Source organism: Osmerus eperlanus, chromosome 7 (genome assembly GCF_963692335.1).
Source record: "Osmerus eperlanus chromosome 7, fOsmEpe2.1, whole genome shotgun sequence".
NCBI lineage: Eukaryota > Metazoa > Chordata > Actinopteri > Osmeriformes > Osmeridae > Osmerus > Osmerus eperlanus.
In genome coordinates, this window is record NC_085024.1 from 8283754 (window position 1) to 8309312 (window position 25559).

Below are 25559 nucleotides of genomic sequence, written 5' to 3' on the forward strand. Positions count from 1 at the left end.
ACACCCAATAATAATACTAACAAATACAATAGGTGCCTTGCAGCTTCGCTGCTTGGCCCCTAATAAGAAAAGGTAGAAACACTTAAGTGGCTTCGCCGCTTCGCGGCTTGGCCACCAATAATAATACTAACAAATACAATAGGTGCTTCGCTGCTTGGCCCCTAATTTAAACACCGAAAATGAATTTGAGGTAATAAATCTTATAAATCTCTCTCACCTCTGCAGATGGGGAAGGGAAAGTCCCACACAGCCACGTTGGCCCCATTAGTGATGCAGGTGAGGTGCGAGTGTCCATCCAGGACATAGCCCGTCACACACCTGTAGCGAATCTTGTCCCCTATGTTGAACTGTGTCCCGTTCAGAATGCCTTTATTAGGAACCCCTGGGTTCCCACAAGAACTGCTCTTCAGCTCTGCGGAGGGAAGAGAAAAGAAGGTAAACTACAGGTACTTTTCGACTAGGGGTGTAACGATATATTGTACCACAAACCATCGCAATGCAAAAGGAAATCTTCAATATGACGTCTGTTTTATCCTATTGGTTTAACTACCAACACCTGGGGGGTATTCGTCGTAGCTCGCTAAGCGGTTTAGCGAGCTAATTTTCAGGCTAGGATCAAAAACGCCCCTCTTTTTGGTTCGTGGAAGCAACTTTCGATAAATCACCATAGTAACATATCAATTAGCACTAACCTGCTCCAGAGCAGGCTAACGTAAGTGTAGCTGGATAAGCTTGCCACACCCCCGGAAAATAACATGGCAGCTCCCTTTTTGAGAGACCCAGTTGACCAAGGAGCTATATTTTAGTTCGATTAGCTTTCCATACCAATAGAGTTCTTCGCGATTGCCAAGATCCTTTGTTTCACACGGATGAGTTCTTGTTTGAGCGATATCGATTCAGCCGACAAGGACTCATTTATTTGCAAGACCTTCTCGGGCCGTACATTGCAAATATCACACGCCGCAGCAAGCTTTATGCTTTATTATGAGCTTATGCTGCTGTATGTGAATATGTAACGCTATGTTTTAGGAAATGTATCTGTTGTGCCTGTGCTTTTTATGTTTCACTGTGGGAGAGTGGGAAACGTCATATCGATTCCTTTTTATGTCTTGACATGTGAAGAAATTGACAATAAAGCTACTTGAAACTTTAACTGTGCTTCAGACTCTGCATAGCCTTGAGTTTTTTTGCGTCGGGTATAGGCTACATTTTTATACAGTATAGGCGATGCAGAAAACATTGGCAAAGCCGCAGCATGCGTTGCTGTAAGAAAAGTGTACTTGGCGCTTAACCAGCTGATGAATCAATTCATCATATTCCCTGGCCATGTCCCAGTCAATGAAATCAAAGAGGGATTTACACATAGGCCTACATGCATATACACATATATAGTACATGATATAAGCGCAGTAGCCTACATATATCCTCATAAGTGTCTATGAATTTGTATCAATTAGATACTCTTTGGCCTTGTTTTTATCTAGCCTACTTATTCTGAAAGAGTTGAGATCATTATTTTCGTTAGCAAGATCTCATTCGATTATTGATTTCCATTAAGCCTACTGCCAGCAGGCACATTTAAAGAAATGTGATCTGATTGATTGGGGTAATGAGGCACTTAAGATGAGCCTATACATTTCCCCAAAACTTTCGCATTTATAGCTTATCGGCAATTTTTTGCCAAGCTGCTTGTCTTGCTCTGGCAGCGGCAGTGTTTGACTTAGCCATAACAATATGCTTATTATCTTCGTAGAGACTCATTATAATAGTTTGCTCGGATGGCGAGAATAGCCTATCACCGCTCTCTCTTTCGTCTTTTCCGCCATCATACCGTTAGAAAATCACGGTTTTGGTGATTGACCTTTCCTGCCTTTTGAAGTAGGACGTGCACGTGCAATTTCCCTGATAAGTTTGCCTGATTGAAATTAACCACATGATTTGGATGCGGATCAGCCGTTGACAAACTGATATTTGCTGTTCTCACTCATCTCGCTAATGTTAACGGGCTAAAGGGACAATTGATTAACTTAGCTTCAACCCTTACGACGAACAGGGTCCTGACCTATTCTGCACCTGTGTCATGCGTGCATTCACTGAAATCGCTTGATCTGAGTTAACTAAGTTGTATGTACAAAGAAAGTTACTAAAAATTGTTAATGTTTTGGAAATAAATCTGTTATTTGACTTAAATTTGTTTATGTTGTTCAAAATATCATGATGCGTATCGTATTGTGAACCCAGTATCGTGATTCATATTGAATTGTGAGCCGAGTATATCGTTACACCCCTACTTTTAACTTTTTGAAGCTGACAACAAGTATAGGATTTCAGAACTAAAACCCCCAGATCCCTCAAATCTGTATGGATTGTGGCCAAAGCAATCCTACCAAATAAAAAATGCCTAAAAAGGATTCTAATATTACATTATACATCTATTTCGGTATTTAACCAAACAGACAATTATAACCCATAACCAAAACTTATATAAAAGGTGCATAGAGATTGGATACAACTTTGGTGACACAAACCCCAGTAAGAATTGTGGTTCATTTTTTATATCTGTCAACTGTTATGTATGGTTGGAAGAAGTAAACAAAACTAAAAAAAAGATTAGCATTCATTATTTACATTTTATATGAACTAACTTCAACGGCAACAAACAATCTAACAGTTATTTCAATAAATGGCCCGCTGCATTCTGTCAACAGATTTATCCTCTGGTATGATGAAACAAACGTATTACTGAACATGTTTTGCAAGATAATATATATCAGCAAATATAAATATTCAAGGAGATGAAAAAAAAAGTTTAATAGATTGTATACTGAAGACTTGTTCGGGCTACCACCACACTAGGATTGGCCTAATCTCATAATGTATAAACAAAACAAAGAACAGGAAGCTGTAATGCCTTTCAAAGGAAATTTCAACTGTAGTAAAAACTGTTTTCCTTGATGATGATGTATGTTTGTGTGTTTCTATGTGTGTAACCAAGGGAACTTAATAAGAAAGCTCCTTGATATTTACAGGAATAGTTTGACATCAGTTAGCTGACTGCTCTTATCATTCCCAGTATTCATCAAGTCCGATTAACAGATAGTTATGCTATGTCATGTGTTGTCTTTGATTAATGCCAATATTTACAGTATAAAAAGTGGACTAGTCTGCTAGTAATACCTGTGCATGTCTCATGAGATACACATAGGGTGAATTCGGGTAATCTGGGACATTGGGTAATGTGGGACACCTAAACTCCAGAGCGTTTTCTTCCCTGCTATGACAAAGTCTAGTAGTCCACAGAACTGTGACTCTAGGTTTAGCATGGATGTTATGCAGGGCTGCAAACTCTCACGCATTGGCCGTGATACACATGCATTTCAAACAGTTCACACGCTCTCACACTGAGAAGGAAAATACATGCAAAAATGCATATATATATAATATGACAGGAAACTTTACCTTGAAATGTTTCTTATTGCAGGGACAGAAAACAAAGGTGGGGCAGTTTTTTTCCATGGTTTGAAAACAAATTTGTGGGTTCAATGTTGGGTACCCAAGCACAAAATATCTATGAACCTATTTCTTTTGGGTTTCAGCAAGCAAATTCTGAATTCAGATTAGCATTTAACTCATTTAACCCTTGTGTTATCTTCGGGTCATTCTGACCCATCAGTCATTGTGACCCACCGTCGTATTGCGACAGATTTACCGCATACAAAGACAAAGTGAAGCATTTTCTTTTAACCGTTGGGCTGTCTCAGACCCCCCACATTGCAAAGGTTAAAAGAAAATTATTTTAATTTGTTTTTGTATTGGGTAAAATTGGGTAAACACAACGATGGTTCGTTATGAACCTTTGGGTCATGTGACCCGAAGGCAGCACGAGGGTTAAATACACATGGAGTAGCGCAAAGCATTTGCAAGCACCATAACTTGAATTGGAAAGAGTTACTCAGATACTCTGCGAATCAGCTCCCATTAAAACAATAAACATTCCCATCTTTTTGGTCATGCTACTAAACTAAAGTGATGGAAGTAGTTTTCTGTAAATTAACTATTGTAAAAATATATCACGCAGTGCATTGGAAGTGTCTTATACATGCTTCCATTCTTTATTCAACACTGCATCTGAGTTAGCTACATCTGCTTCTGACAAAGCTAGATTGCAGAAACTTGGGTCTTCTATTTTTACACATAAGGCGCTGATACACTCACTTAGAGATGAGTCTGTACTGCAGCCCCAAATTGTCTGTGACAGACTGGGTTCCTTCAAGTCCGCACACGGTTGCGGTCCTGTGTCCGGCTTTCTGTGTCTTACTCTGTGCTGCCGACCTGTGTTCCTCAGAGAACGGCAGTTGCTAGCTTGTGACTCTTCAGGAGTCAAGGGACTCCATCACTTCCACACTTCCCAGCGTAGCCGTTGCATGGCACGCCAACCTAGAGTGAGCCTGGGCTCTTTCAGGTCCGCGCCTCGTAGATCTGCCACCGGGATGCACTCGTCTTCCCTCACTCGAGCAGTTCCTGCTCGTGCAACTTCAGCGATTGGCTCATTCGCGGCCACATCTTTAGCGAAAGGCAATCTACCGACAATTTTGCGCTTTGCTAGCAAGTATGCACCAAAACATTCTCGAGATGACCCCACCTTGGGCCGTGATACCACGAGGGTGTCCGGCGGCGGCTGGGGTAACTAAGAGTTACAGTCGCTTCCTGTCTCAGACCCGCACAGTGAGTGATTGCCCTCTCTCGCTATTCCATTCGAAATGGAAGGCAGACTGTGTGCTTACAAAGTGCCTGGACATGACACAGAGATGGTTACACTCTACAGTTTGTCAGAGCCCCACCTCCCTTCGAGGGAGTGAAATGGATGGTGTTGTCCTGCCCAGTCAAGGCATGCCCTCTCCATAAAGAGATCACAAGCCTCCTGCGCAGAGGAGTAGTCTCCCTGGTTTCAAAGGAACACCGACACAAAGGCCTATACTCCCCGTTTTTCCTTGTTCCAAAGAAGACGGACCCTGGACCCTGTCAGGCATTGTCGCAGGCTACCGTATTTTATGGAAAATAAGCCGCGGCTTGTACTTGATTTTACAGTTTTCTTGTGCTTGTGCGGCTTATATTTCGAAACGGCTTATAGTCCGGTTTTAGAACAAAAAAGTGGCTTTGTCAAGATCTGTACAGACCGTGCAGCTAATTTAATTCTCAACACTTGAACAGGGGTTATTACTTGAAAGAGGAATGATTTGTAATGAAAGTGAAATGCATCTTATATTCCAGTGCGGCTTGTACTGAGTTGATTTACAAACTCAAAGTCCTCATTCTGGGGGGGTGCGGCTTATACACGATGTGGCTTATTTTCCATAAAATACGGTACTAGTGATCTCACGTTCAGTCTAATCTGACCTGGACCATTGGAGGGACTCAATAATGATTGAGTCACCTAAGCACAACAGAGGATGTACTTCCTCACCAGCTGAAGAAATTCAACCTGCCAAAGACAATGATGGTGCATTTCTACACAGCCATCATTGAGTCCATCCTCACCTCCTCCATCACCATCTGGTACGCTGCTGCCACTGGACAAGAACAGGCTGCAGCGTATCATCCACACTGCTGAGAAGGTGATTGGCTGCAATCTGCCTACCCTCGAGGACCTGCACACCTCGAGGACCCTGAGGCGAGCAAGGAAGATTGTGGCCAACTCCTCCCACCCTGGACACTCTGTTCCAGCTACTCCTCTCCGGCAGAAGGCTGCGGTCCATCAGGACCAAAACCTCACACCACAAGAACAGTTTCTTTCCATCCGGTACTTGCCTCTTCAACAAGGCCAAGGACTCCCACTGACATTTAACTATTATCTATTATTAGTCCATCCGACACCTGGTGCACTACGCACAAGCCACCTTATTTGCACTATTCTGATTTCTCGGAGAGTCCGCATGGGAAGAGTGACCTCCCATTATCCATTCTTCACGCATGGGTCCCTGACCGGCTGTCGGGGGGGCTCGATTGGCGGTAAGTGGGACTTGTCGGAAACTCGTCACATCAACCTCTTAGAGCATGAAGCAGTGCCTAGTTCACTGCTCCACTTCGCTCTGGTGTTGAAGGGTCAGAATGTTCTCCTTCAATCCGACAAGAGGGTTGCAGTGGCCTATCTCAACCGTCAGGGAGGTGTTTGTTCCCCATCCCTTTAGTGACTTGGATGTGATTTTGGATCGTTTTGTGAAAGGGACCTAGTGGTGGGGACGGATCAAGACCAGGAAGTCACAGTCTCCGCAGGGAACAATCACCTGCCGTGGGCCATTGTCTCCAAATTTCAGAGGGGTGGATGCTTCGGCATCCTCCCCTGCTGGACGCACCCGTGGCCAAAGCTGCGGCTTTGATGATCGATGCAGCCTGGGATGAGAATCTCTCTATGGCTCTGAATTGACCGATCTCTTAGCCCCGCCCGTCTTAGTTACTGTTGCTCTGACGGACAAGCGTTTCATCGTATTGAAAGAAATAGCAGAAATATACATTTATGAATTGCCACAGCAGGTAATAGACCTGTTTTTTTTAGACCGTTATCACACGATGACTGACATATTGTCACATTATAAACATCTCTTTCCAAATACGCGTAATAATTTTATGTGTTTTGCATAGTCGATGTTATAGGTCACTTTTAAAATAATGTCATATTTTATAACTAGAGAGGGTACAATTTCTGGGGAAATTGTAGGGTGTGCTTGCTTGCGTCGGTTGCACAGGGGTCTGTATATTTTATATAAAAATGCATAGGGCCTACTTATTATTTATAAAGATTACATAGATTTAAAAGCATCTTTTTTTTGCTGATCATTTACAACACAAAATACGAGTGAAGTGTAGAATGAAATATGATGTCTTCTCATTTCCCCTGCAAGAGGCAGCCTCATAGCTGAATCAAAACGAATAAATTTGGCAGACCGGTGTAAAAATGGACCTAATCTCTATGACTTAAACGTCCTTTTAAGTTTTCCCTTCTCGTGATATTTTCAGGCATTTAGCCTACTCATATTGCATTCATTCATTAATAAAGAACCCCCTTTGAAGATTATTCTACGACGTTACCGGCAGTAGAAGATGGAATCGCGATTCAAACAGTACCATCTGCTAACTGAAAATATGTCCCCAAAAACGTAAATAAGCTTGACATTTATTTAGTGGAAAATCTCTCATTCATAAAAAGCTCACTGGTAGCGATCATTGTCAGTAACAACGCAAAATGCGATATAGTGGAGAAGCTGCCCCGGTAAATTGTACTACTACAGTACTAGACTACTGCTGTGTTTGTCTTGGTGGCGATTGCGTTGGTTGAATTCGATTTAACGTTCCGCCGGCTGAAATTAATTATTTTCATGAACAGATTGACAAAGTTTAGGCTGTGGCAATGAAGTTCAGGTTAGTAGTTAGATAGACTTTTGATTTAAGTAAGGGGAGTGCCGAACATGTTCTGTCGCCGTTTGACTTCCTACAGCTGTGTATATGTTTTTGTAGTGTCTCGCGTAGGCTACAGCGTTGCAGTGAGCAACACTGGTTTGAAACCACAGGTAATGATCATTTCACCCACAAATCGTTTACTTGTAATGTCATGTCATAATAAATCCTACAACAGGGGTCGGCAACAGGCACAATTGTGGCCCGCCAGCGATTTTATTTGGCCCGTCAAAATATTTCCGCTTATATATTTTTTGTATCGTTTTTTTCCCCGTCGACTTTTATTTTGAAACCGGAAACTGGGTATGGTGTCATTGACTTTTCTGAAGTATTTTCTCGCTATGTCATCGCTACCATAGACATATGATCCAAAGCACCCCGATAGCACCCCCCAAAATATTGCTTGTGAAATTAATAGTTTTCAGGCCCGGAGTGGCCATCGGGAGAATAGGGAAAATTCATGGTGGGCCGCTCTGCCCGCTTATAAATTAGGCCAGAAGATTGCCTGCTTTCTCTTAGTTTTTTCACACACCGAATAAAAGGATATGTCTTAAGTTTGTTAAGTTACTGTGTGACTGATAAGTAAGCTAATAGGCTACATTAGGTTTTAATCTAATTAAGCGCATGATCTGACCGTGCATTAAAAAGTGCTGTTTTCAGTTGTCGCGCATGCTCTCTTAAGTATGTGTACCAAGTTGTTGCTATGAAGACAACCCTAAACCATCATTTATTGTTGTGGAGGGAGTTAGCTAGATTAAGCTGATGCAAAAAGAATAAAATGGAAGGGAAAAAGATCCCAGGAGGAACTGAAAAAGCCAGGTAAAAAAAGAAAGATCTGTCACTTCATAAATCTAGGTTCTTGCAAGGGTGGGAAAAATATGTTTTCTTAAAAGCCCTGAATCTTTCAGGTAAACATTTGGGTTGTAATTTCCGGAAAATATAAGAATATGAGTCCAACGTAATGTTTATTTAGGTTAGGCTACATAAAGCTTAAAAACTATTTTGCACCGAAATTAATGCAAAACCTTTCGCTCGCGCGCTATGCGCGCTCGCATTAATGTGAAGTTCCGATTTCACCTCACATCAAAACCTTCGCTAGGTCCTAGTCATCCTATTCTCACTGGATGAGACAGTTTTTATGTGCACCAACGATGACGACCCACCACGTTGGGATGACAGTGACGACCATGTTGATAGAGAGAGTTCGTTAAAATAATGAAATTATTCAAACAGACCACCAATGGGCTCATTCACATGGTTAATAGGCCTAGTTGTTGCGAGTGCACGTATCGCAAGGGCACCTATCGCAGCGTCTAAATAGGCAGTAACCCAGACTCTGGCCCGTCATCTTGTGGCGAGGAAAAATACTGGCCCGCGGCCCAAGTTACTTGCCGACCCCTGTCCTACAACGAAAATGTATTTGTGAGGAATGTTTATTTTAACGATTGAAAACAGATGCATCATAGACCACTGTAGTATGTGTTGCCCGGGCAACAGAGGCTAATGTCATGCTAATGCTTCAGTGAAATAGTAGACTACCGTTTCCGAAAGTAGATGTGGGCCTACTTCCTTAATAATATCAGCTAATATTGTACATTACATTTCACAATTGTGTTTCACATCACAAAGTAAAATGAGTAAATAGTTATCACCCTGGCCTCTTTGCTTGTGGCGTTTCTGCAGCTGCCTTGCAGTAAAGCTATAGTTAGCCTAGCTATCCCCCAGGTTAACAGATGCGAAACGAATGTTCTGCTACAGGTAGTCACGCGTGTTTTCGTGACGTAGTGACGTTAGTAACGTCAGTGACTGTGGCTAGCAAATTAGCCACCGTTAGCTTCACTTTTGGCCACAAAAGCGTAACTTGAGCCTAAACCATGCAACGGAACGTAAATCCCAATAGAAGCAACTCAATCGCTACCAAGACGAAACTTTTGACACCTAGGTTGTCTATGTAGGCCAAATATTGACTGAGTTTTAGGGGGGCAAAAAGAATAATATTAATAATAACTAGAAAAGGCTGTTCCTGCGAAACAGCAGTGAGAATGCTGAAAACCGGAATGGGGATAGCTGACCATGCTAAAAAAGCTGAAAAGTGAAAATTTAGTAGAAAGTTATAAGTTGAAGCTTCAAAGCAACCGAAAGGTATTTTTGAAAGGGGCTGGAGCAGCATTCCAACAATGATTTGAAAGGATTTACCATTACTTTTAAAGGGAGAATAATTTGCACAAAAACCTTAATATTTTAAAAAGTATAAAAGTGAGAAATGAGAAAATACCCGCAAGCTGAAATGAATTTCAAAAATGTGTGAGTCACACAAAAGAGGCAGTGTGGAAGCTGAACTGCATCATCTTAACAAAGCTAAGAGCTTAAATAGCCTACAATGCGGGAGAAGCTGAAAGCTGAACTGTTAAACAGAAGAAGAAGTAGGCTAGATAGTCGTAACAAGAATATTATCGTTTTAACAGCTGAAATTATAGTTGGGATAGTAATAGCAGTAGCAGATGTAGCCTACCATTGAGTGCGTTTACTCAGCTTTCTTAGTTGGATTCAATGTGTTGATGGAATGAAACATACAGCAGTAGGGCCGATACAGGAAGACACGGCGACACTTTGTTGCAGAAGGATGATGGTGCAAGTTTTGTCCGTGGAGCATACAACGATTAATAAAAAAGAATCATGTAGACGCGTTTATTGAGTAATCGCATAACTAATTACACATGTAAACGGAGTAATCATATTATTGGCATAAACCGACAATTGCTAGTAATCGGGTTTCTCATGGTCAAGTAAACGTACCAATCACCTATTTGAGAGACTGAGTGGTGCGTGTCTGTCGTTACGGTGATGGTGCAGCTATGATTGCTAACGCGCTGAGGGCAGAGAATAAGAGAAATGTAGCTAGAATCCACACCTCAAACATGATAACCTAGACGCAAAACTGTACGTCCAATCCAAAATCTAAGGATATTTTCCGAGACCCAAAACTCTGCCGAAATCAGAGATATTCTTTATATGTCTGTGCAGTTAGAAATACGACTCTACCTGCAGTTTCGAAAAAGTGTTCCTTTTGCTTTCCTGGTGCGTGTTTGTTTGGGTGCCACGGTGATGGCGCAGCTGTGATGGCTAACGAGCTGGGCAGAGAGAATAACTAATGTAGCTAGAATCCACACCTCAAACAAGTTAACCTAGACGCAAAACTATACGTCCAATACAAAAAATAAGGATATTTTCCGAGACCCAAGACTCTGCCTAAACCAGAGATATTCTTTATATGTCTGTGCGGTCAGAAATACGACTCTACCTGCAGTTTCGAAAACGTGTCCCTTTTGCTTTCCTGGTGCGTGTTTGTTTGGTTGTCACGGTGATGGCGCAGCTGTGACGGCTAACGAGCTAGGCAGAGAGAAAAACGAACATTTACCTAGCATCCACACCTCAAACAAGTTGACCTAGACGCAAAACTATACGTCCAATCCAAAAAATAAGGATATTTTCCGAGACCCAAGACTCTGCCGAAACCAGAGATGTCCTTTATATTTCTGTGCGGTCAGAAATACGACTCTACCGGCAGTTTCAAAATCTTGTTCTTTTTGCTTTCTCTGACGATTTTGTCACCAGATTTGCATTGGTCTCTATGGGGCGAGAGTTGGACTTTGTCTCGCTTTCGTGGGGCTCTGAACAAATGTGTACGTCTGTTGGATTCAACAGACAACTGTCTACGACCAGCACAAAATTAGCTATCTATTGATCCAAAAACGAAGCATGAAGAGCGAAAATTGTGGCAATGCTGGCAAACTAGAAATATTTTTTTCAACGACATCCGAAGCTGCCCTCCACTCTAAGCGTTTCAGTCTGCACTCTAGGGTTTCACGTAAACACCCATGTAAATCTCAGAAACGGCTTGAAAAAGTCATGAAACAATCAGTGATATTGAAAAAAGTTGAATAGATATCAAAAAGCTGAATTATTTAAAAATAGTTTAGGGTTTTGTCAACATTTTAAAGTTTAAATGGTGGCTCTAGCTGAAAGATTGAGGAAGAAGAAGGATTTGGAAGTTGAAGAAGTTTAAAGAAGTTTGAGAGGATTTGAAAGAAAACTCCATTGGAAACCCATGTTAAAAATATTATGAATATTGATTTATATTAATTCAAGCATAAGAGGTACAAAGCTGAAAAGTCATAGCACCCATGGCCTGAAACTGCTGAATTTTTTGATAGCTGAACGGTTTTAATAGCTGAAGATTTGAAGGTGCTGAAAGGTGTCACGGAAGAAATAGAAGATAAATAAGTTGAACTACAAAAGGCATTTCCTGCTGAAAATGCGTTGGAATGCTGAAATCTGAAATTGTTTTTTTTAAATGGCTGAAAATACAGAAATGAGAAAATACCCGCAAGCTGAAAGCTGAAATTGATTTTAAAAATGTGTGATTCACACAAAAGAGGGAGTGTGGAAGCTGAACTGCATCATCTAACAAAGATTGGGTCATTTTTTGGGTCATTATTTTGGGTCATTATTGGGTGTGCTCAAGCTTTCGGCGAGAGCACAACCTTTGTTCTCTCACATATATATTATTATTTATTTATTTTTAATTTCTTTTTGCCCCCCTAAAACTCAGTCAATATTTGGCCTACATAGACAAAGTAGGTGTCAAAAGTTTCGTCTTGGTAGCGATTGAGTTGCTTGTATTGGAATTTACATTCCGTTGCATGGTTTGGGCTTAAGTTAAGTTTTTGTGGCGAAAAGTGAAGCTAGCGGTGGCTAATTTGCTAGCCACAGTCACTGACGTTACTAACGTCACTACGTCACTAACGTCACGAAAACACGCGTGACTACCTTTGGCAGAACATTCGTTTCGCATCTGTTAACTTGGGGGATAGCTAGGCTAACTATAGCTTTACTGCAAGGCAGCTGCAGAAACGCCACAAGCAAAGAGGCCAGGGTGATAACTATTTACTCATTTTACTTTGTGATATGACACACAATTGTCATGTGTAATGTACAGTATAAGCTGATATTATTAAGGAAGTACATCTACTTTCGGAAACAGTAGTCTACTATTTCACTGAAGTATTAGCATCATGACATTAGCCTGTGTTGCCCGGGCAACACATACTACAGTGGTCTATGATGTAGCGTTATCTGTTTTCAATCGTTAAAATAAACATTCCTCACATATACATTTTCGTTGTAGGATTTATTATGACATTAGATTACAAGTAAACGATTTGTGAGTGAAATTATCATTACCTGTGGTTTCAATCCAGTGTATCACTGCAACGCTGTAGCCTACGCGAGACACTACAAAAACATCTACACAGCTGTAGGAAGTCAAACGGCGACAGAACATGTTCGGCACTCCCCTTACTTAAATCAAAAGTCTAACTACTAACCTGAACTTCATTGCCACAGCCTAAACTTTGTCAATCTGTTCATGAAAATAATTAATTTCAGCCTAAACCGTACAACGGAACGTTAAATCCAATTCAACCAACGCAATCGCTACCGAGACGAACACAGCAGTAGTCTAGTACTGTACCGTAGTAGTACAATTTACCGGGGCAGCTTCTCCACACAGGGCTATATCGCATTTTGCGTTGTTACTGACAATGATCGCTACCAGTGAGCTTTTTATGAATGAGCGATTTTCCACTAAATAAATGTCAAGCTTATTTACGTTTTTGGGGGCATATTTTCAGTTAGCAGATGGTACTGTTTGAATCGCGATTCCATCTTCTACTGCCGGTAACGTCGTAGAATAATCTTCAAAGGGGTTCTTTATTAATGAATGAATGCAATATGAGTAGGCTAAATGCCTGAAAATATCACGAGAAGAGAAAACTTAAAAGGACGTTTAAGTCATAGAGATTAGGTCAATTTTTACACCGGTCTGCCAAATTTATTCGTTTTGATTCAGCTATGAGGCTGCCTCTTGCAGGGGAAATGAGAAGACATCATATTTAATTCTACACTTCACTCGTATTTTCAGTTGTAAATGAGCAGCACAAAAAAAATGCTTTTAAATCTATGTAATCTTTATAAATAATAAGTATGCATTTTAATATAAAATATACAGATATATCAGTTGTAAAAATGTCATTCAAAAACGGACCCCTGTGCAACCGAAGCAAGCAAGCACACCCTACAATTTCCCCAGAAATTGTACCCTCTCTAGTTTGACTTGCTATTTTTACTTTGTCTAGGTCAGAGTTGGCGAACTCTGATAGCGTACAAGAACTCTGGTCGCGTGAAGTATTTAAACAAATATGTAAAACAATCTGTATTCTTGATCTGAGGCAAAGGATCTGTTAACAGAGAATACGGCCCATACTCTTGACCTGGGGAAAGGATCTGTTAACAGAGTGTATGGTTTTATATATACAGACCAGGGGTGAACCAAATGTACGTGTGTTACTTGTAATCCTACTTTTATTAGTTATTTTATTGTAGAATCTTGGTTTAGTAAATTTGGGTCATTATTTGACTTGCTATTTTTACTTTGTCTAGGTCAGAGTTGGCGAACTCTGATAGCGTACAAGAACTCTGGTCGCGTGAAGTATTTAAACAAATATGTAAAACAATCTGTATTCTTGATCTGAGGCAAAGGATCTGTTAACAGAGAATACGGCCCATACTCTTGACCTGGGGAAAGGATCTGTTAACAGAGTGTATGGTTTTATATATACAGACCAGGGGTGAACCAAATGTATATGTTACTTTTAAGATGCATGTTTAAAGTTGGTTTCTCTCTTGAACAGAGATCTTATTGGGATTTTTATTTTTGTTTGAATTGTTTATCACTTGTATTATTGTTTTTATTGATTTTATGTAAAGCACCTTGAGCTGCAATTCTTGTATGAAATGTGCTATATAAATAAAGTCTAACTTACTTACAATGCGGGAGCAGCTGAAAGCTGAACTGTTAAACAGAAGAAGTAGGCTAGCTAGTCATAACAAGAATATTATAGTTTTAACAGCTGAAATTATAGTTGGGGTAGTAATAGCTGTAGCCTATCATTGAGTGTGTTTACTCGGCTTTCTTAGTAGTATTCAATGTGTTGATGGAATGAAACATACAGCAGTAGGGCCGATACAGGAAGACACGGCGACACTTTGTTGCAGAAGGATGATGGTGCAAGTTTTGTCCGTGGAGCATACAACCATTAATAAAAAAGAATCATGTAGACGCGTTTATTGAGTAATCGCATAACTAATTACACATGTAAACGGAGTAATCATATTATTGGCATAAACCGACAATTGCTAGTAATCGGGTTTCTCATGGTCAAGTAAACGTACCAATCACCTATTTGAGAGACTGAGTGGTGCGTGTCTGTCGTTACGGTGATGGTGCAGCTATACCTGCGTGAAGTTGGCCCCCCTTCCAACGCAAAACATCGTCAAAATAGTCTCAATCGTTTGTGCTCCGTTTGTGCTGGTTTGTGCCGTTAACATTTTCGTTTGTGCTGCTATCATTTTTTAGATATTAAAGAATGTTTTATAGGTCATCCTGAGGTCACTCAGCCCCCCCACATATTCCGAATGAACCCAAAATAGTCTCAAACGTTTGTGCTTCGTTTGTGCTGGTTTGTGCCGTAAACATTTTCGTTTGTGCTGCAGCGGTATTTTTTATATTAGACATTTAATTATGGCCGATGACGTCACCAGCCCCCCCACTTGCTCCAAACTGATTGTAAATAGTCGCAATCGTTTGTGCTACGTTTGTGCTGGTTTGTGCTGTCAAAATAAATATTTGTGCTACTATGGTTTTAAAGATATTACCGTTTCATTTTTCACACATGACGTCACTCAGCCCCCCGTCAACGTCCAAATCTCATAAAAACAGTCTCAATCGTTTGAGCTACGTTTGTGCTGGTTTGCGCTGTTCAAATAATTGATTGTTCTAGGCCTACTTGTTAAGATAGCCAATGCTACCTGCCTATGAATCTGTGTGAAGTCAGCATAACTTCTGTATGAAGTCAGCTGCCCCTGCAGTGCTTTTCAGTTAGGGGCCTTAATCATTTCCAACATGACCCTGGGCTGGGCATGAAAACCAAAGGATTATATGTATTGGGAAATGTGATAAGAGAAGTGAAAAGGCAATTTCTCACGTTGACAACACAACTGTGTGTGCCATTTATTAATCAACCAGCAAAGTGCAAAAATAGCATAAAATCAGATTCCTTAAATGTAGAAAATAGCATCCCTTGTTGAACATGAAACGGAACATGGAATGTTTTTACAACTCTTTGGTGTAGAACACAACATGAGGTTGCACGTTCTGTTTTTCCGGTGCTGTGGAAACCCCCTTGGACAGGTCATCATACCGCTCCCATGCCGAGAACGTCCTCCTGCAGTATGCCACATAATGTCCCATAGCTTCCCTGTAAGGCCCTGGAATAAAAGCAACAATTCCCCTTAGGAGGAAATGCTCATTTCCAATGGTGATGTGCATGGGAAAATCTTGGAGTCTGTAGGTGCGCTCTGCAGCGATTTCGACAAACAGTGCTGCTCCTGTGGAGTAACTATGGTTGACTTCACCAATGCACGACGACTCCGGCATGGAAGGGTCCACTGCTATTGATGGCTCAGTTGCTTTTGTTTTTTGTAGAGGTCTTAGGCACATTGAGGGTTGCAGTTGGACTCCCTCCACAAGTGCTGCCTGGAGACCTTGGATACCCTCTCTTTCTAAAATGCCCCCATCAACAGGTGCTAGGGGAACTGGCCTCCTGAATGACAAACCCCTACTGCAGTCTGAATTTGAGCACTGGATCTCTATCACCAGACTAGGAGCATGGCTCATCAACTTTGTGATAATGCTTGTCACTATGTTGAATATTTCAGTGTTCTCCTGGTGACTCTGGATGTATGTTCTGAAATTTTCACTGTCACAGAATGCACAGCAGAGACACTGACAGAACGAGTAAAATGCGCATGTGTTGCTAAGACTGACCTGTGCCTTGTCTACCTTAATAGGTTTTGTCAGATTGCCGTTTGGTAGAAGGCCAATGTGCATTTTTTGCTTTTTAGCAGCCGTGTCAACATGAAGCCACTCAGGGCATGGGGTTAGATAGCTTTTTCTTTTTTTTGGTGGTACAGCAAGGCCTCTCCAGTTTTCCATGTGGTTGTCTTCTGCCTCCCCTTGATCACAGTAAACTGGAGGTGTGTCCATTTTATTTGGCTCTGTGTCTTCTGTTTTGACTGAGAGCGCTGCAGAGGAAAGCCGCATCTGTCCTTCGATGTAACAGAGGTGTCTGCTGATGAAACGATCCAGGCGTATGGGTAGGTTTTCGTGTTTAAATAAACCACGTTTCAAGTTTTTGAATTCTGCCTCTACATGAGCAGAACTGCCGGTGGCCGTGCTGCCTGCAAAATATTTGACCATCACACCAGTCCATATTGGCAGGTATGAGCACATCCTGATTAAGTGAGGAAGCAGCTCAGGAAGGAAATGCAGATTATCCCGGTCACCCCCATGTGATGCAAGTCTTCTGCTCTCAGCACATATTTCGGCAACCCAAGATTTTGCATCCGTGTTGCATTCAGTCACTGAATGGCTGGATGTTTCAGTCACTCCACTTTGGCCCATATCATCATCCAGGCATATTTCAGGGTTGTAGCCCTCTGCAATTCGTGTTGTGAGACTTGTTTTACAAATTTCAGACATGACTGGTGTGCCAGCTTCATCATTTCCCTCTGACTCGCTAAGGGCTACAACTGCAATGGATTGGATGAGGTGTCTTGCGTCTTCAATTGAGTGACATTGCAAAAGCTGTGCAAATGCCCTCACATTGAAGTCCTTTACTCGGCGTCCCTTTTTTTGTAGACATTCCCATCGAGTGATCAGTTTGATGCAATGGGCAACATCTACTCGGATGAAGCACGGAGGTAACTGACAGTCTGCATGACCCAGTAGTACACCAAAGCAGGTATTTATGTAGGACCTTAGGTCGGGCTGAGGTGTGAAGGCCTTGACAAGAGCCCCTAGCAATGCCAGTGAGAAATCCGACACAGCCTCTTTTGGAATTGGTGCCCCTGCTCTATGCCACTCACTTAGCCAGTTTGCAATGCTGTCAGTGTTGTGCTTTTCAGACAGCATCTGTACTACAGGTGTGTGTACACCAGTGTGAGCAGACAGGACTCCTTGATACAAGAATATGTGGCCAGATTTATCTGTTGGTCTGCTCAGTCGTCTTACCACAGAACCAGTGGCATCAAAGCTAACACTGGACCCATGGAGCTTTGAAAGGAACTTGTACACCTCCATCTGCGAAGGGGTCCAGTAGTGGCAAAAGAACTTGTCCAGCCCAATGTCGAAAATGATCCCACTCAAACTGGCACTGTACTTCAGAAGCTGCAGTGACAAGACTGGATCTTTGTGCTGCAACTCCTTACTTCCCCTCTCTGACTTCGCCTTTCTCAGAGTAGATAGGCTGGGTAGGTGGCTTGGCTCAGGGTCGCCCATAGACATCAGCTTTTTGGCCTTTGCTGCTCTCCACACATGAGGAAGTTCTTTCCCCCGCCAGAGCTCCTCCGACACTTTCACCCTCTCTTCACCGGCCAAATGTCGTTTCCCTTTGCCGCTGTGGAGACTTTCATTCACCTGCTCCAGTGAGCAGTCCAGGATCACGGGTTCATGCTCCTTTGGCAGTGTGTCTGAGGTTATCTGCAGTGTTCCTTTGCATTCTGTGCAGTGACCAACTATAATTATGCACCTTGAGGCACTGTTGGGGTGCACTTTTGCCCTTTTAAAGCTAAGGGTACATTCAGAAATTTTAGCTTTCCAAATTTTTTCACTTAGAAGTTGAGTCCAAGAGGGCTTTAAGATTGAATAGCGCCTTTTATTGGTTTGGGTTTCACTGCACTGGTACAGTGCTTCCTCCAAAAACTGCTCCTTCCATTCCTGAAAAGGAATCTGCAGTTCAAACACAATTGTGTCAGAGTGGCAGTCATCTGAACTGGGAGACTCCTCAGGATGTTCCTCCATCTGTATCTTCCCCAGCTTTTCCCAAATGTCATGCCTATTCATTTTCATGAAGGTATACACGGCTTTTGGGGTCATTCTGCCTCCAAGCTTCTGACTTATATTGGTCCAGATTGCATGTGAGGGTGGCACAATGTCCTGGCCGTGCAATATGTGGTCCTTGGCTGCCAATATAATTTGAGTGACCTCATCGTGGCCACAAGATGGGATCCTCGGCATCCAAGGGAAAGTTACAGAACAATTACATAAGTAATTAATGTCTTCAGTCAGTAATGTTGTGTAATTTCATGTGTTTTTTATGTACGATGCTTGCTTGTTATGTTGTAAGTTTGTGTTATTTAAAATAAATGTGATGACTGTTCAGTTAAATCTGGATTTCATTGACATGCAATAAAACTCTCTAGATCTGCAGAATGGTTTAACAAAGTCTCTTACAAATCTGAGGTCTTAAAGTATTGTATATGGTAAAACAATGTGTAACCTGATATCAAATTCAACATGAGATGCCCACATTCTCCATAGGTTTGTCATAGATATATTATACTACATATAACCATATACAGTAAAAAAGTAAAAGTGGTTACAGCTGTTCAAATATCTAATCAGCCTATCATATGCTATCAACACCTTTGCATTTGGGCAATGCATTTGCCGATGTTATGGATTTTTCTTAACTGTATTTGAGAATGAGATACAATGTGTCCTCGCACTCCTAGCATTAAGCAGCACTAAGGAGTTTTTGGCGGCGAAACCTGTTGTACAGTAGCCATGCCCATCCCCCACCACTCATGTCAGCTCAAAATTGATACATTGAGCTTTTTTCCCACGATGAGCTGTCAGTTTGCTAATGCTAATCGCTTGTTTTATCATATGCATTACATTTCTTTCCTAAAACAAATGTATATCTCTGATCAATTCCATTTTGATCTGGTACATTCGTACAATCACCTACTCAGACTATGCATTCCAGCTCTGTGTACTGTATATGGTTATATATTGAGCTATATTGAGCCCAAATTTAATCTGAAATAAACACAAATTCAATACATTGTTCAATTTGATTCATTTCTGGTCAAATCTTGCGTTTTACCAAAGAAACGTGTAATACTGGGTGCTTTATCTTACCTCTGACAGATGAAGTTTGTTGCAGTTCGTTGAAGTTGGTTCATTTTCAAGAACAAGTCACCAGAGAGTACAGATTGCTGTAATACCGTAAATCCTCAAATTGTGGCCGGGCTTCAGATAGTAGCCGGGGGCGTGGTCGATACGGACAAATAAATGCCGGGCCCCGAATACAGGCCGGGGGTAAAATAAGGTAGCCTATTTTACTGTAGCCTACCAGCAGCAGTCCATCAGGACAATTTTACACCACGGTTCATCAGTCAAATCATGTTCATCCTGCCATTCATATCTTGAGTGTGTGTGGAAATAAATGCCGTTCTTACTTTGTCATTGGGACTTTGACATCATCTGTTCTTACCGGACAATCGGTGGCGATTGGCACCTATTAACTCAACCTTCATACAGATGCTTTTGTGATTCATTCATTCACATATGCCCCTATTTTATAACTTCACAATAGGTTATGTCAATGTGCTACTTTTTTTTTTGCAAACATTTACTAATTTGTAATAACTTATAAACCATAGAAGCACAAATATTTATTTTGACAGCACAAACCAGCACAAACGTAGCACAAACGATTGAGACTGTTTTTATGAGATTTGGACGTTGACGGGGGGCTGAGTGACGTCATGTGTGAAAAATGAAACGGTAATATCTTTAAAACCATAGTAGCACAAATATTTATTTTGACAGCACAAACCAGCACAAACGTAGCACAAACGATTGCGACTATTTACAATCAGTTTGGAGCAAGTGGGGGGGCTGGTGACGTCATCGGCCATAATTAAATGTCTAATATAAAAAATACCGCTGCAGCACAAACGAAAATGTTAACGGCACAAACCAGCACAAACGGAGCACAAACGATTGAGACTATTTTGACGATGTTTTGCGTTGGAAGGGGGGCCAACTTCACGCAGGTTGCAGCTATGATTGCTAACGCGCTGAGGGCAGAGAATAAGAGAAATGTAGCTAGAATCCACACCTCAAACATGATAACCTAGACGCAAAACTGTACGTCCAATCCAAAATCTAAGGATATTTTCCGAGACCCAAGACTCTGCCGAAACCAGAGATATTCTTTATATGTCTGTGCAGTCAGAAATACGACTCTACCTGCAGTTTCGAAAACGTGTTCCTTTTGCTTTCCTGGTGCGTGTTTGTTTGGGTGCCACGGTGATGGCGCAGCTGTGATGGCTAACGAGCTGGGCAGAGAGAATAACTAATGTAGCTAGAATCCACACCTCAAACAAGATAACCTAGACGCAAAACTGTACGTCCAATCCAAAATCTAAGGATATTTTCCGAGACCCAAGACTCTGCCGAAACCAGAGATATTCTTTATATGTCTGTGCAGTCAGAAATACGACTCTACCTGCAGTTTCAAAAACGTGTTCCTTTTGCTTTCCTGGTGCTTGTTTGTTTGGTTGCCACGGTGATGGCGCAGCTGTGACGGCTAACGAGCTAGGCAGAGAGAAAAACGAACGTTTACCTAGCATCCACACCTCAAACAAGTTGACCTAGACGCAAAACTATACGTCCAATCCAAAATATAAGGATATTTTCCGAGACCCAAGACTCTGCCGAAACCAGAGATGTCCTTTATATGTCTGTGCGGTCAGAAATACGACTCTATCGGCAGTTTCAAAATCTTGTTCCTTCTTGCTTTCTCTGACTGATTTTACTCACCTCTCCATTGAAGTTAGTGAGAGAATTTGAAAGGCTGCTCTCGCTTCAAGGCTCATAGCTGAAAATCTGTAAATGTGAGCTCTTTAGTAGTTACATTGGCTAAAAGAGGACAAATTTTCCTACATTTTAAGGTATAACTTGTTTCTGTAAGTTAAACTATATGAACGTTAGAGGAATTTGTTTGACAAATTAGTTGAATATCAGAAAAAGAGCAGCCGGCTGCTCATTCATAAAAATCAAGAAGGAGCAAACATTTTAATGTATTTCAAACTGTCATAATTCAAAATTGGCTGAATATTTGAAAAAGCTGAATCATTTGGGAATAGCTGAATGTTATTTTATTGTGAGAATGCTTCTCACAATAATATATATGTGAGAGAACAAAGGTTGTGCCCTTGCCGAAGGCAAAGCACACCCAATAATAAAAATAATAATAATATATATGTAAGTAAGTAAGTAAGTAAGACTTTATTTATATAGCACTTTTCATACAAGAATTGCAGCTCAAAGTGCTTTACATAAAATCAACAAAACAATAATAAGTGTTGATATAAACTAGCCGCACTCTATCTGCGGTCTCTCGAATCCATCTTAGATCCGAGCTGCCACTTGCAGTTTCTAATACACAAGACAAGACAAGGTAAACATGAGGAAAGAGGAGGAAAAAAGGCAACACCCAGACAATGCTCCTAGAGGAGTACAGTGTGGGAACAGACAAAAACCTCAGCACATAAGTACAACAACATTTACAAAAACAGGCGAAGGCGTTGGATGGGGGTGTGGTGATATCTGTAGTAGGTGAAAGTTAATGTGTGAGTAGGTCTGGGTTGGCGCCCTCGACCTAGGCCACAATCAGTCCGATTCTACCTATGCAGATTGTGTTGGCCAGGAGACATCCTTGGTCATGACCCAGGCATAGACCAAACCACAGATGTCGGTGGGGGGGGGGGGGGGGGGGGGAAGGGAGGAGCAAGATAGTCTCGCTTCAGCGCTCTCCAGGGGAGTTGTTTTCCAGCGACGGCCTTGGCCAAGGCCTGTGCTGGTTACGGGGCCGAAAGTGGATAAGATTGGGGTAGTTGTTTTGACGAGTAGCCGCACTCAATTTTCACGTCCACCCTTCAGGAATGTCTCCATGTCCTCCATCTTCCTTTGCAGAGCAGCAAACTTATCCCTGTTAAGTTCACAGTCTGAGCTCCAACAGCTCTGCCCAACGCATCAATCATGTCGGGCAGCCTAACGGGGCTTTTGATGGCTGCAGCCGTTTCCTTGATTTTCCGATATACAAAGCCAGCGCTTATTCCAAACAGCAGAAAGCCTGTAATCATGGTACCGAATATGAAGATGTCTTCAACGTCCTCCACGGAAAGCGCCACTAGACACACGACACGCCAATTCTCCCACGCGGCCATCGTGTAGCCAGCTGCGAACGTCCCGTCCGGACAGTTGGGTTCCCCCGAACCCGAGCTTCTCTTCGAGAAGATGGTGTCAATAGCATTGAGAGACCAGCTAATTAATTCCATGCTTCTAGTTTCGGAGAGTGATGATGAGAGAGTATCTTGAGACAAGACAAAGCCAAGCAGGGAAGGTCAGGGAGGGGAGGAGAGAAAAATGCGACCGCCTTCGTCGAGAGAGCAAAGAAAAGTCATGTGAGAGAACAAAGGTTGTGCCCTTGCCGAAGGCAAAGCACACCCAAATATGGATTAGTTAAACCTCTATGTAGGAAAAAAGAGTCAATTTGTTATTGCTTCACAGAAAGAGTATTTCCACCTACAGCACCATCACATTCACAACTGTGGCAGCAGAATTGCCCTTAACTTTCTGGTAGTGTTGAGTTATGTGAACAGCTAAATGAGGTAGTTGGCTGGCTCAATCTCTCTGGGACTGAGCTATTTATTTCCTCAGTATATCTAATGAATGTGTAGCCTTTGAAGAAGATGGAAGTTTGACTGAGTGGCAGTGTTTATGTGCTCAGCATCCCCTCCCAGCAGAGCCAAGGCTGGGTATTCATACGGGCAGAAATACTGAACCCACATCGCATCACAGGAAACTTGTAAATACAACAGAAGTGAAGTTTCCCTCAACAGGCTATCTGTAGGGAATGGAAGGAATAATGAAGTATTACAGGGCAGAGCTAGAGTGGCTTTGCGGGTCATCTGTGTCTGATACTTTAACATGTACTTGCTAGAAGATAGGAGCTGGTATATCCAATACAGTATATGTCCCATAGTCAGTTGTTTAACCTAAGTGTGAACCCATCAATTTAGAATGACAGGTTTGTTTACAGAGCAGGTGTCCACATACTCTTGGCCATATAATGTAGTAATATTATGTGAGACCAGAGCTCTATACTTATGGGATAGTACCCAGTGACAGGCACACAGTATCTCTATCTGTTATGACACAATAGAGATGCGTGACGCCTGACGAGTGTGAAGAGAATTTCGGGGGACATAGTAATCAGTGTATATCCACTACACAGCCAAGCCTGGTCTCCATTTCCCTCCTTGACAGAAGATTGACAGCAACTTTAAATGAGATTCGTTCTTTTCATGTCCTTCCCTCTCTCTTCATATACATGCAGATTCAAATCCACTTAACTCCAGTCATGATTCAATCATCTCCTAGACGATACAAGCATTGCAGTTTGAATCACAACCAACCACATGCAAGCAGGTCAAGCAGGGTTACAGTATCTCCGGTAGATATAAATAGGAACATTCACAGAATGTGTGGACAAAAAGGAAAATGGGGAATACAAATTGTGTAGCATTCATTAGCGTTCAATATATAGGATTGTGTGTTTTCATAATGGAATTACATTCTACATACTGGACCACAATGAATGCAGTGAAGCAGTGAAGAACACCTGTGTGTGTGACTCGGAGACCAAGGTTTAATAGTAGAGCTAGAAGTTTCTCTATGTTTCGATAACTGACACTTATGAAGGTGTCAAAGACTTTGTGCATGAAAATAATCATCTGATATGATCCCCATATGAAAATAGTCTCTCTGATTGTATAACTCTCTGTTGTAAGATGTTAAATAATGGGAGATATCTGGACCTCTATAAGTATGGGATTAACATTAAAATAAGCATAAAACCTAATTAATGCCAAAGGTAGGAAGACCAGAGTTTAGATGGCCATGTCTACATCCTCTCTGGGAGGATAGTGGAGAGGAGCAGGTGGAGAAGTCTGGGCTGGCCAGGTCAGAGAGTAGACAGGCAGAACTGTGAAGGGAGCAGGGGGATAGGTATGAAGAAATGGGGTTGCAGAACGGAGAGGGAGGGAGGAGGTAGTTTGTGGAAGTAAAGGAATGGAGAGTGAAGTCTAAGGAGGGGTGATAGGTGAGGGGGAGATTGGGAGTTGCCGTAGTAAAAGCAAGTTATGGAGTGGACAGGTAGCTCGGAGAGAAGGAGAGAGTAGGGAGTAGGATAGGAAGGTTGATGTGGGGAGGAGAAAGGGGGAGAGTAGAAAGTAGGAGAGAAAGCTGGATATGGGGAGGTGAGAGCAGTTTGGCGAGGAGAGAAGCAGCTACAGACAGGTGGGGCAGGGAGGCAGAGGGGGGCAGAGAGATGAGAGGGGGAGATGGTCACAGAAGGATAGTTCATATTTAGACAGCCCCCTGCTGCACCCCACTCAACTTCAACACCAATAAGTTAGCACATTCATAAGCTTGACTAATTCCCTCCACCATCTGGTGTGTGATTTATCATGCACCTCTGGAAGGGAAGAAGTAAAGAATGTGAGGAGAACACAGATTTTAATAGATCAGTTTGTATGATTGGGACCTAAGAACAGATGGACTCTTAGGTTTGTTGTCTGTTTGTTCAATAAGTATAAAGTCAATGTTAATGTCTTTATCATTTTCTTGAAGTAAGGTTTGGAAGGGTTATTTGCTGTCTAATAATATAGAACATTTTAATTCAAATAGTTGAACAAATGACACATTGACTAACAGAACAGAAAAACAGGGAATAGCATTTTTTCCTCACCTTCATAAGCGATTTTGAATCCATGAGCGCTAACTGCAAAGTCACTGGTAAGCCGCAGTGAAAAAATAGACCCAGTACTTGTCACAGGAGAAGGGATTTGAAATCCAGTTAACCTGTTGAGAAAAGACAAAGAGTCTGCGGTCAAAGCAAAACACAATACCTCTGCAATCCCACTTGGCCTAAGTACCATCGTCAGAGAACATTCTCCATTGTGTGAAAGATGTACGAGTCAGAAAGCTCCATCGTAACAGGCTGCTTCATAGGCTAAGACCAATAAATTGTTTTTCGTTATGTCGTGTATGTGTTGCTGACCATTCCTCA

The 25559-nt window shown here is 41.8% G+C and overlaps 1 protein-coding gene across 5 annotated transcripts in view; it reads right to left on the reverse strand.

The window, feature by feature from the left end:
* The window catches only part of LOC134022944 (CUB and sushi domain-containing protein 3-like), a 403505-nt gene that overhangs the window by 293793 nt on the left and 84153 nt on the right, over nt 1-25559 (reverse strand). For all 5 annotated transcript variants that reach the window (XR_009930720.1, XM_062464691.1, XM_062464690.1 and 2 more), the window contains exons 3-4: nt 25239-25351; nt 218-412 (exon numbers count right to left, since the gene is read on the reverse strand). Coding sequence is in view for 4 of the 5 variants with exons in the window: in XM_062464691.1 (XP_062320675.1) it covers nt 218-412; nt 25239-25351 (308 nt within the window). In the remaining variant the exon portion in view is untranslated. The remainder of the gene's footprint in view (nt 1-217; nt 413-25238; nt 25352-25559) is intronic.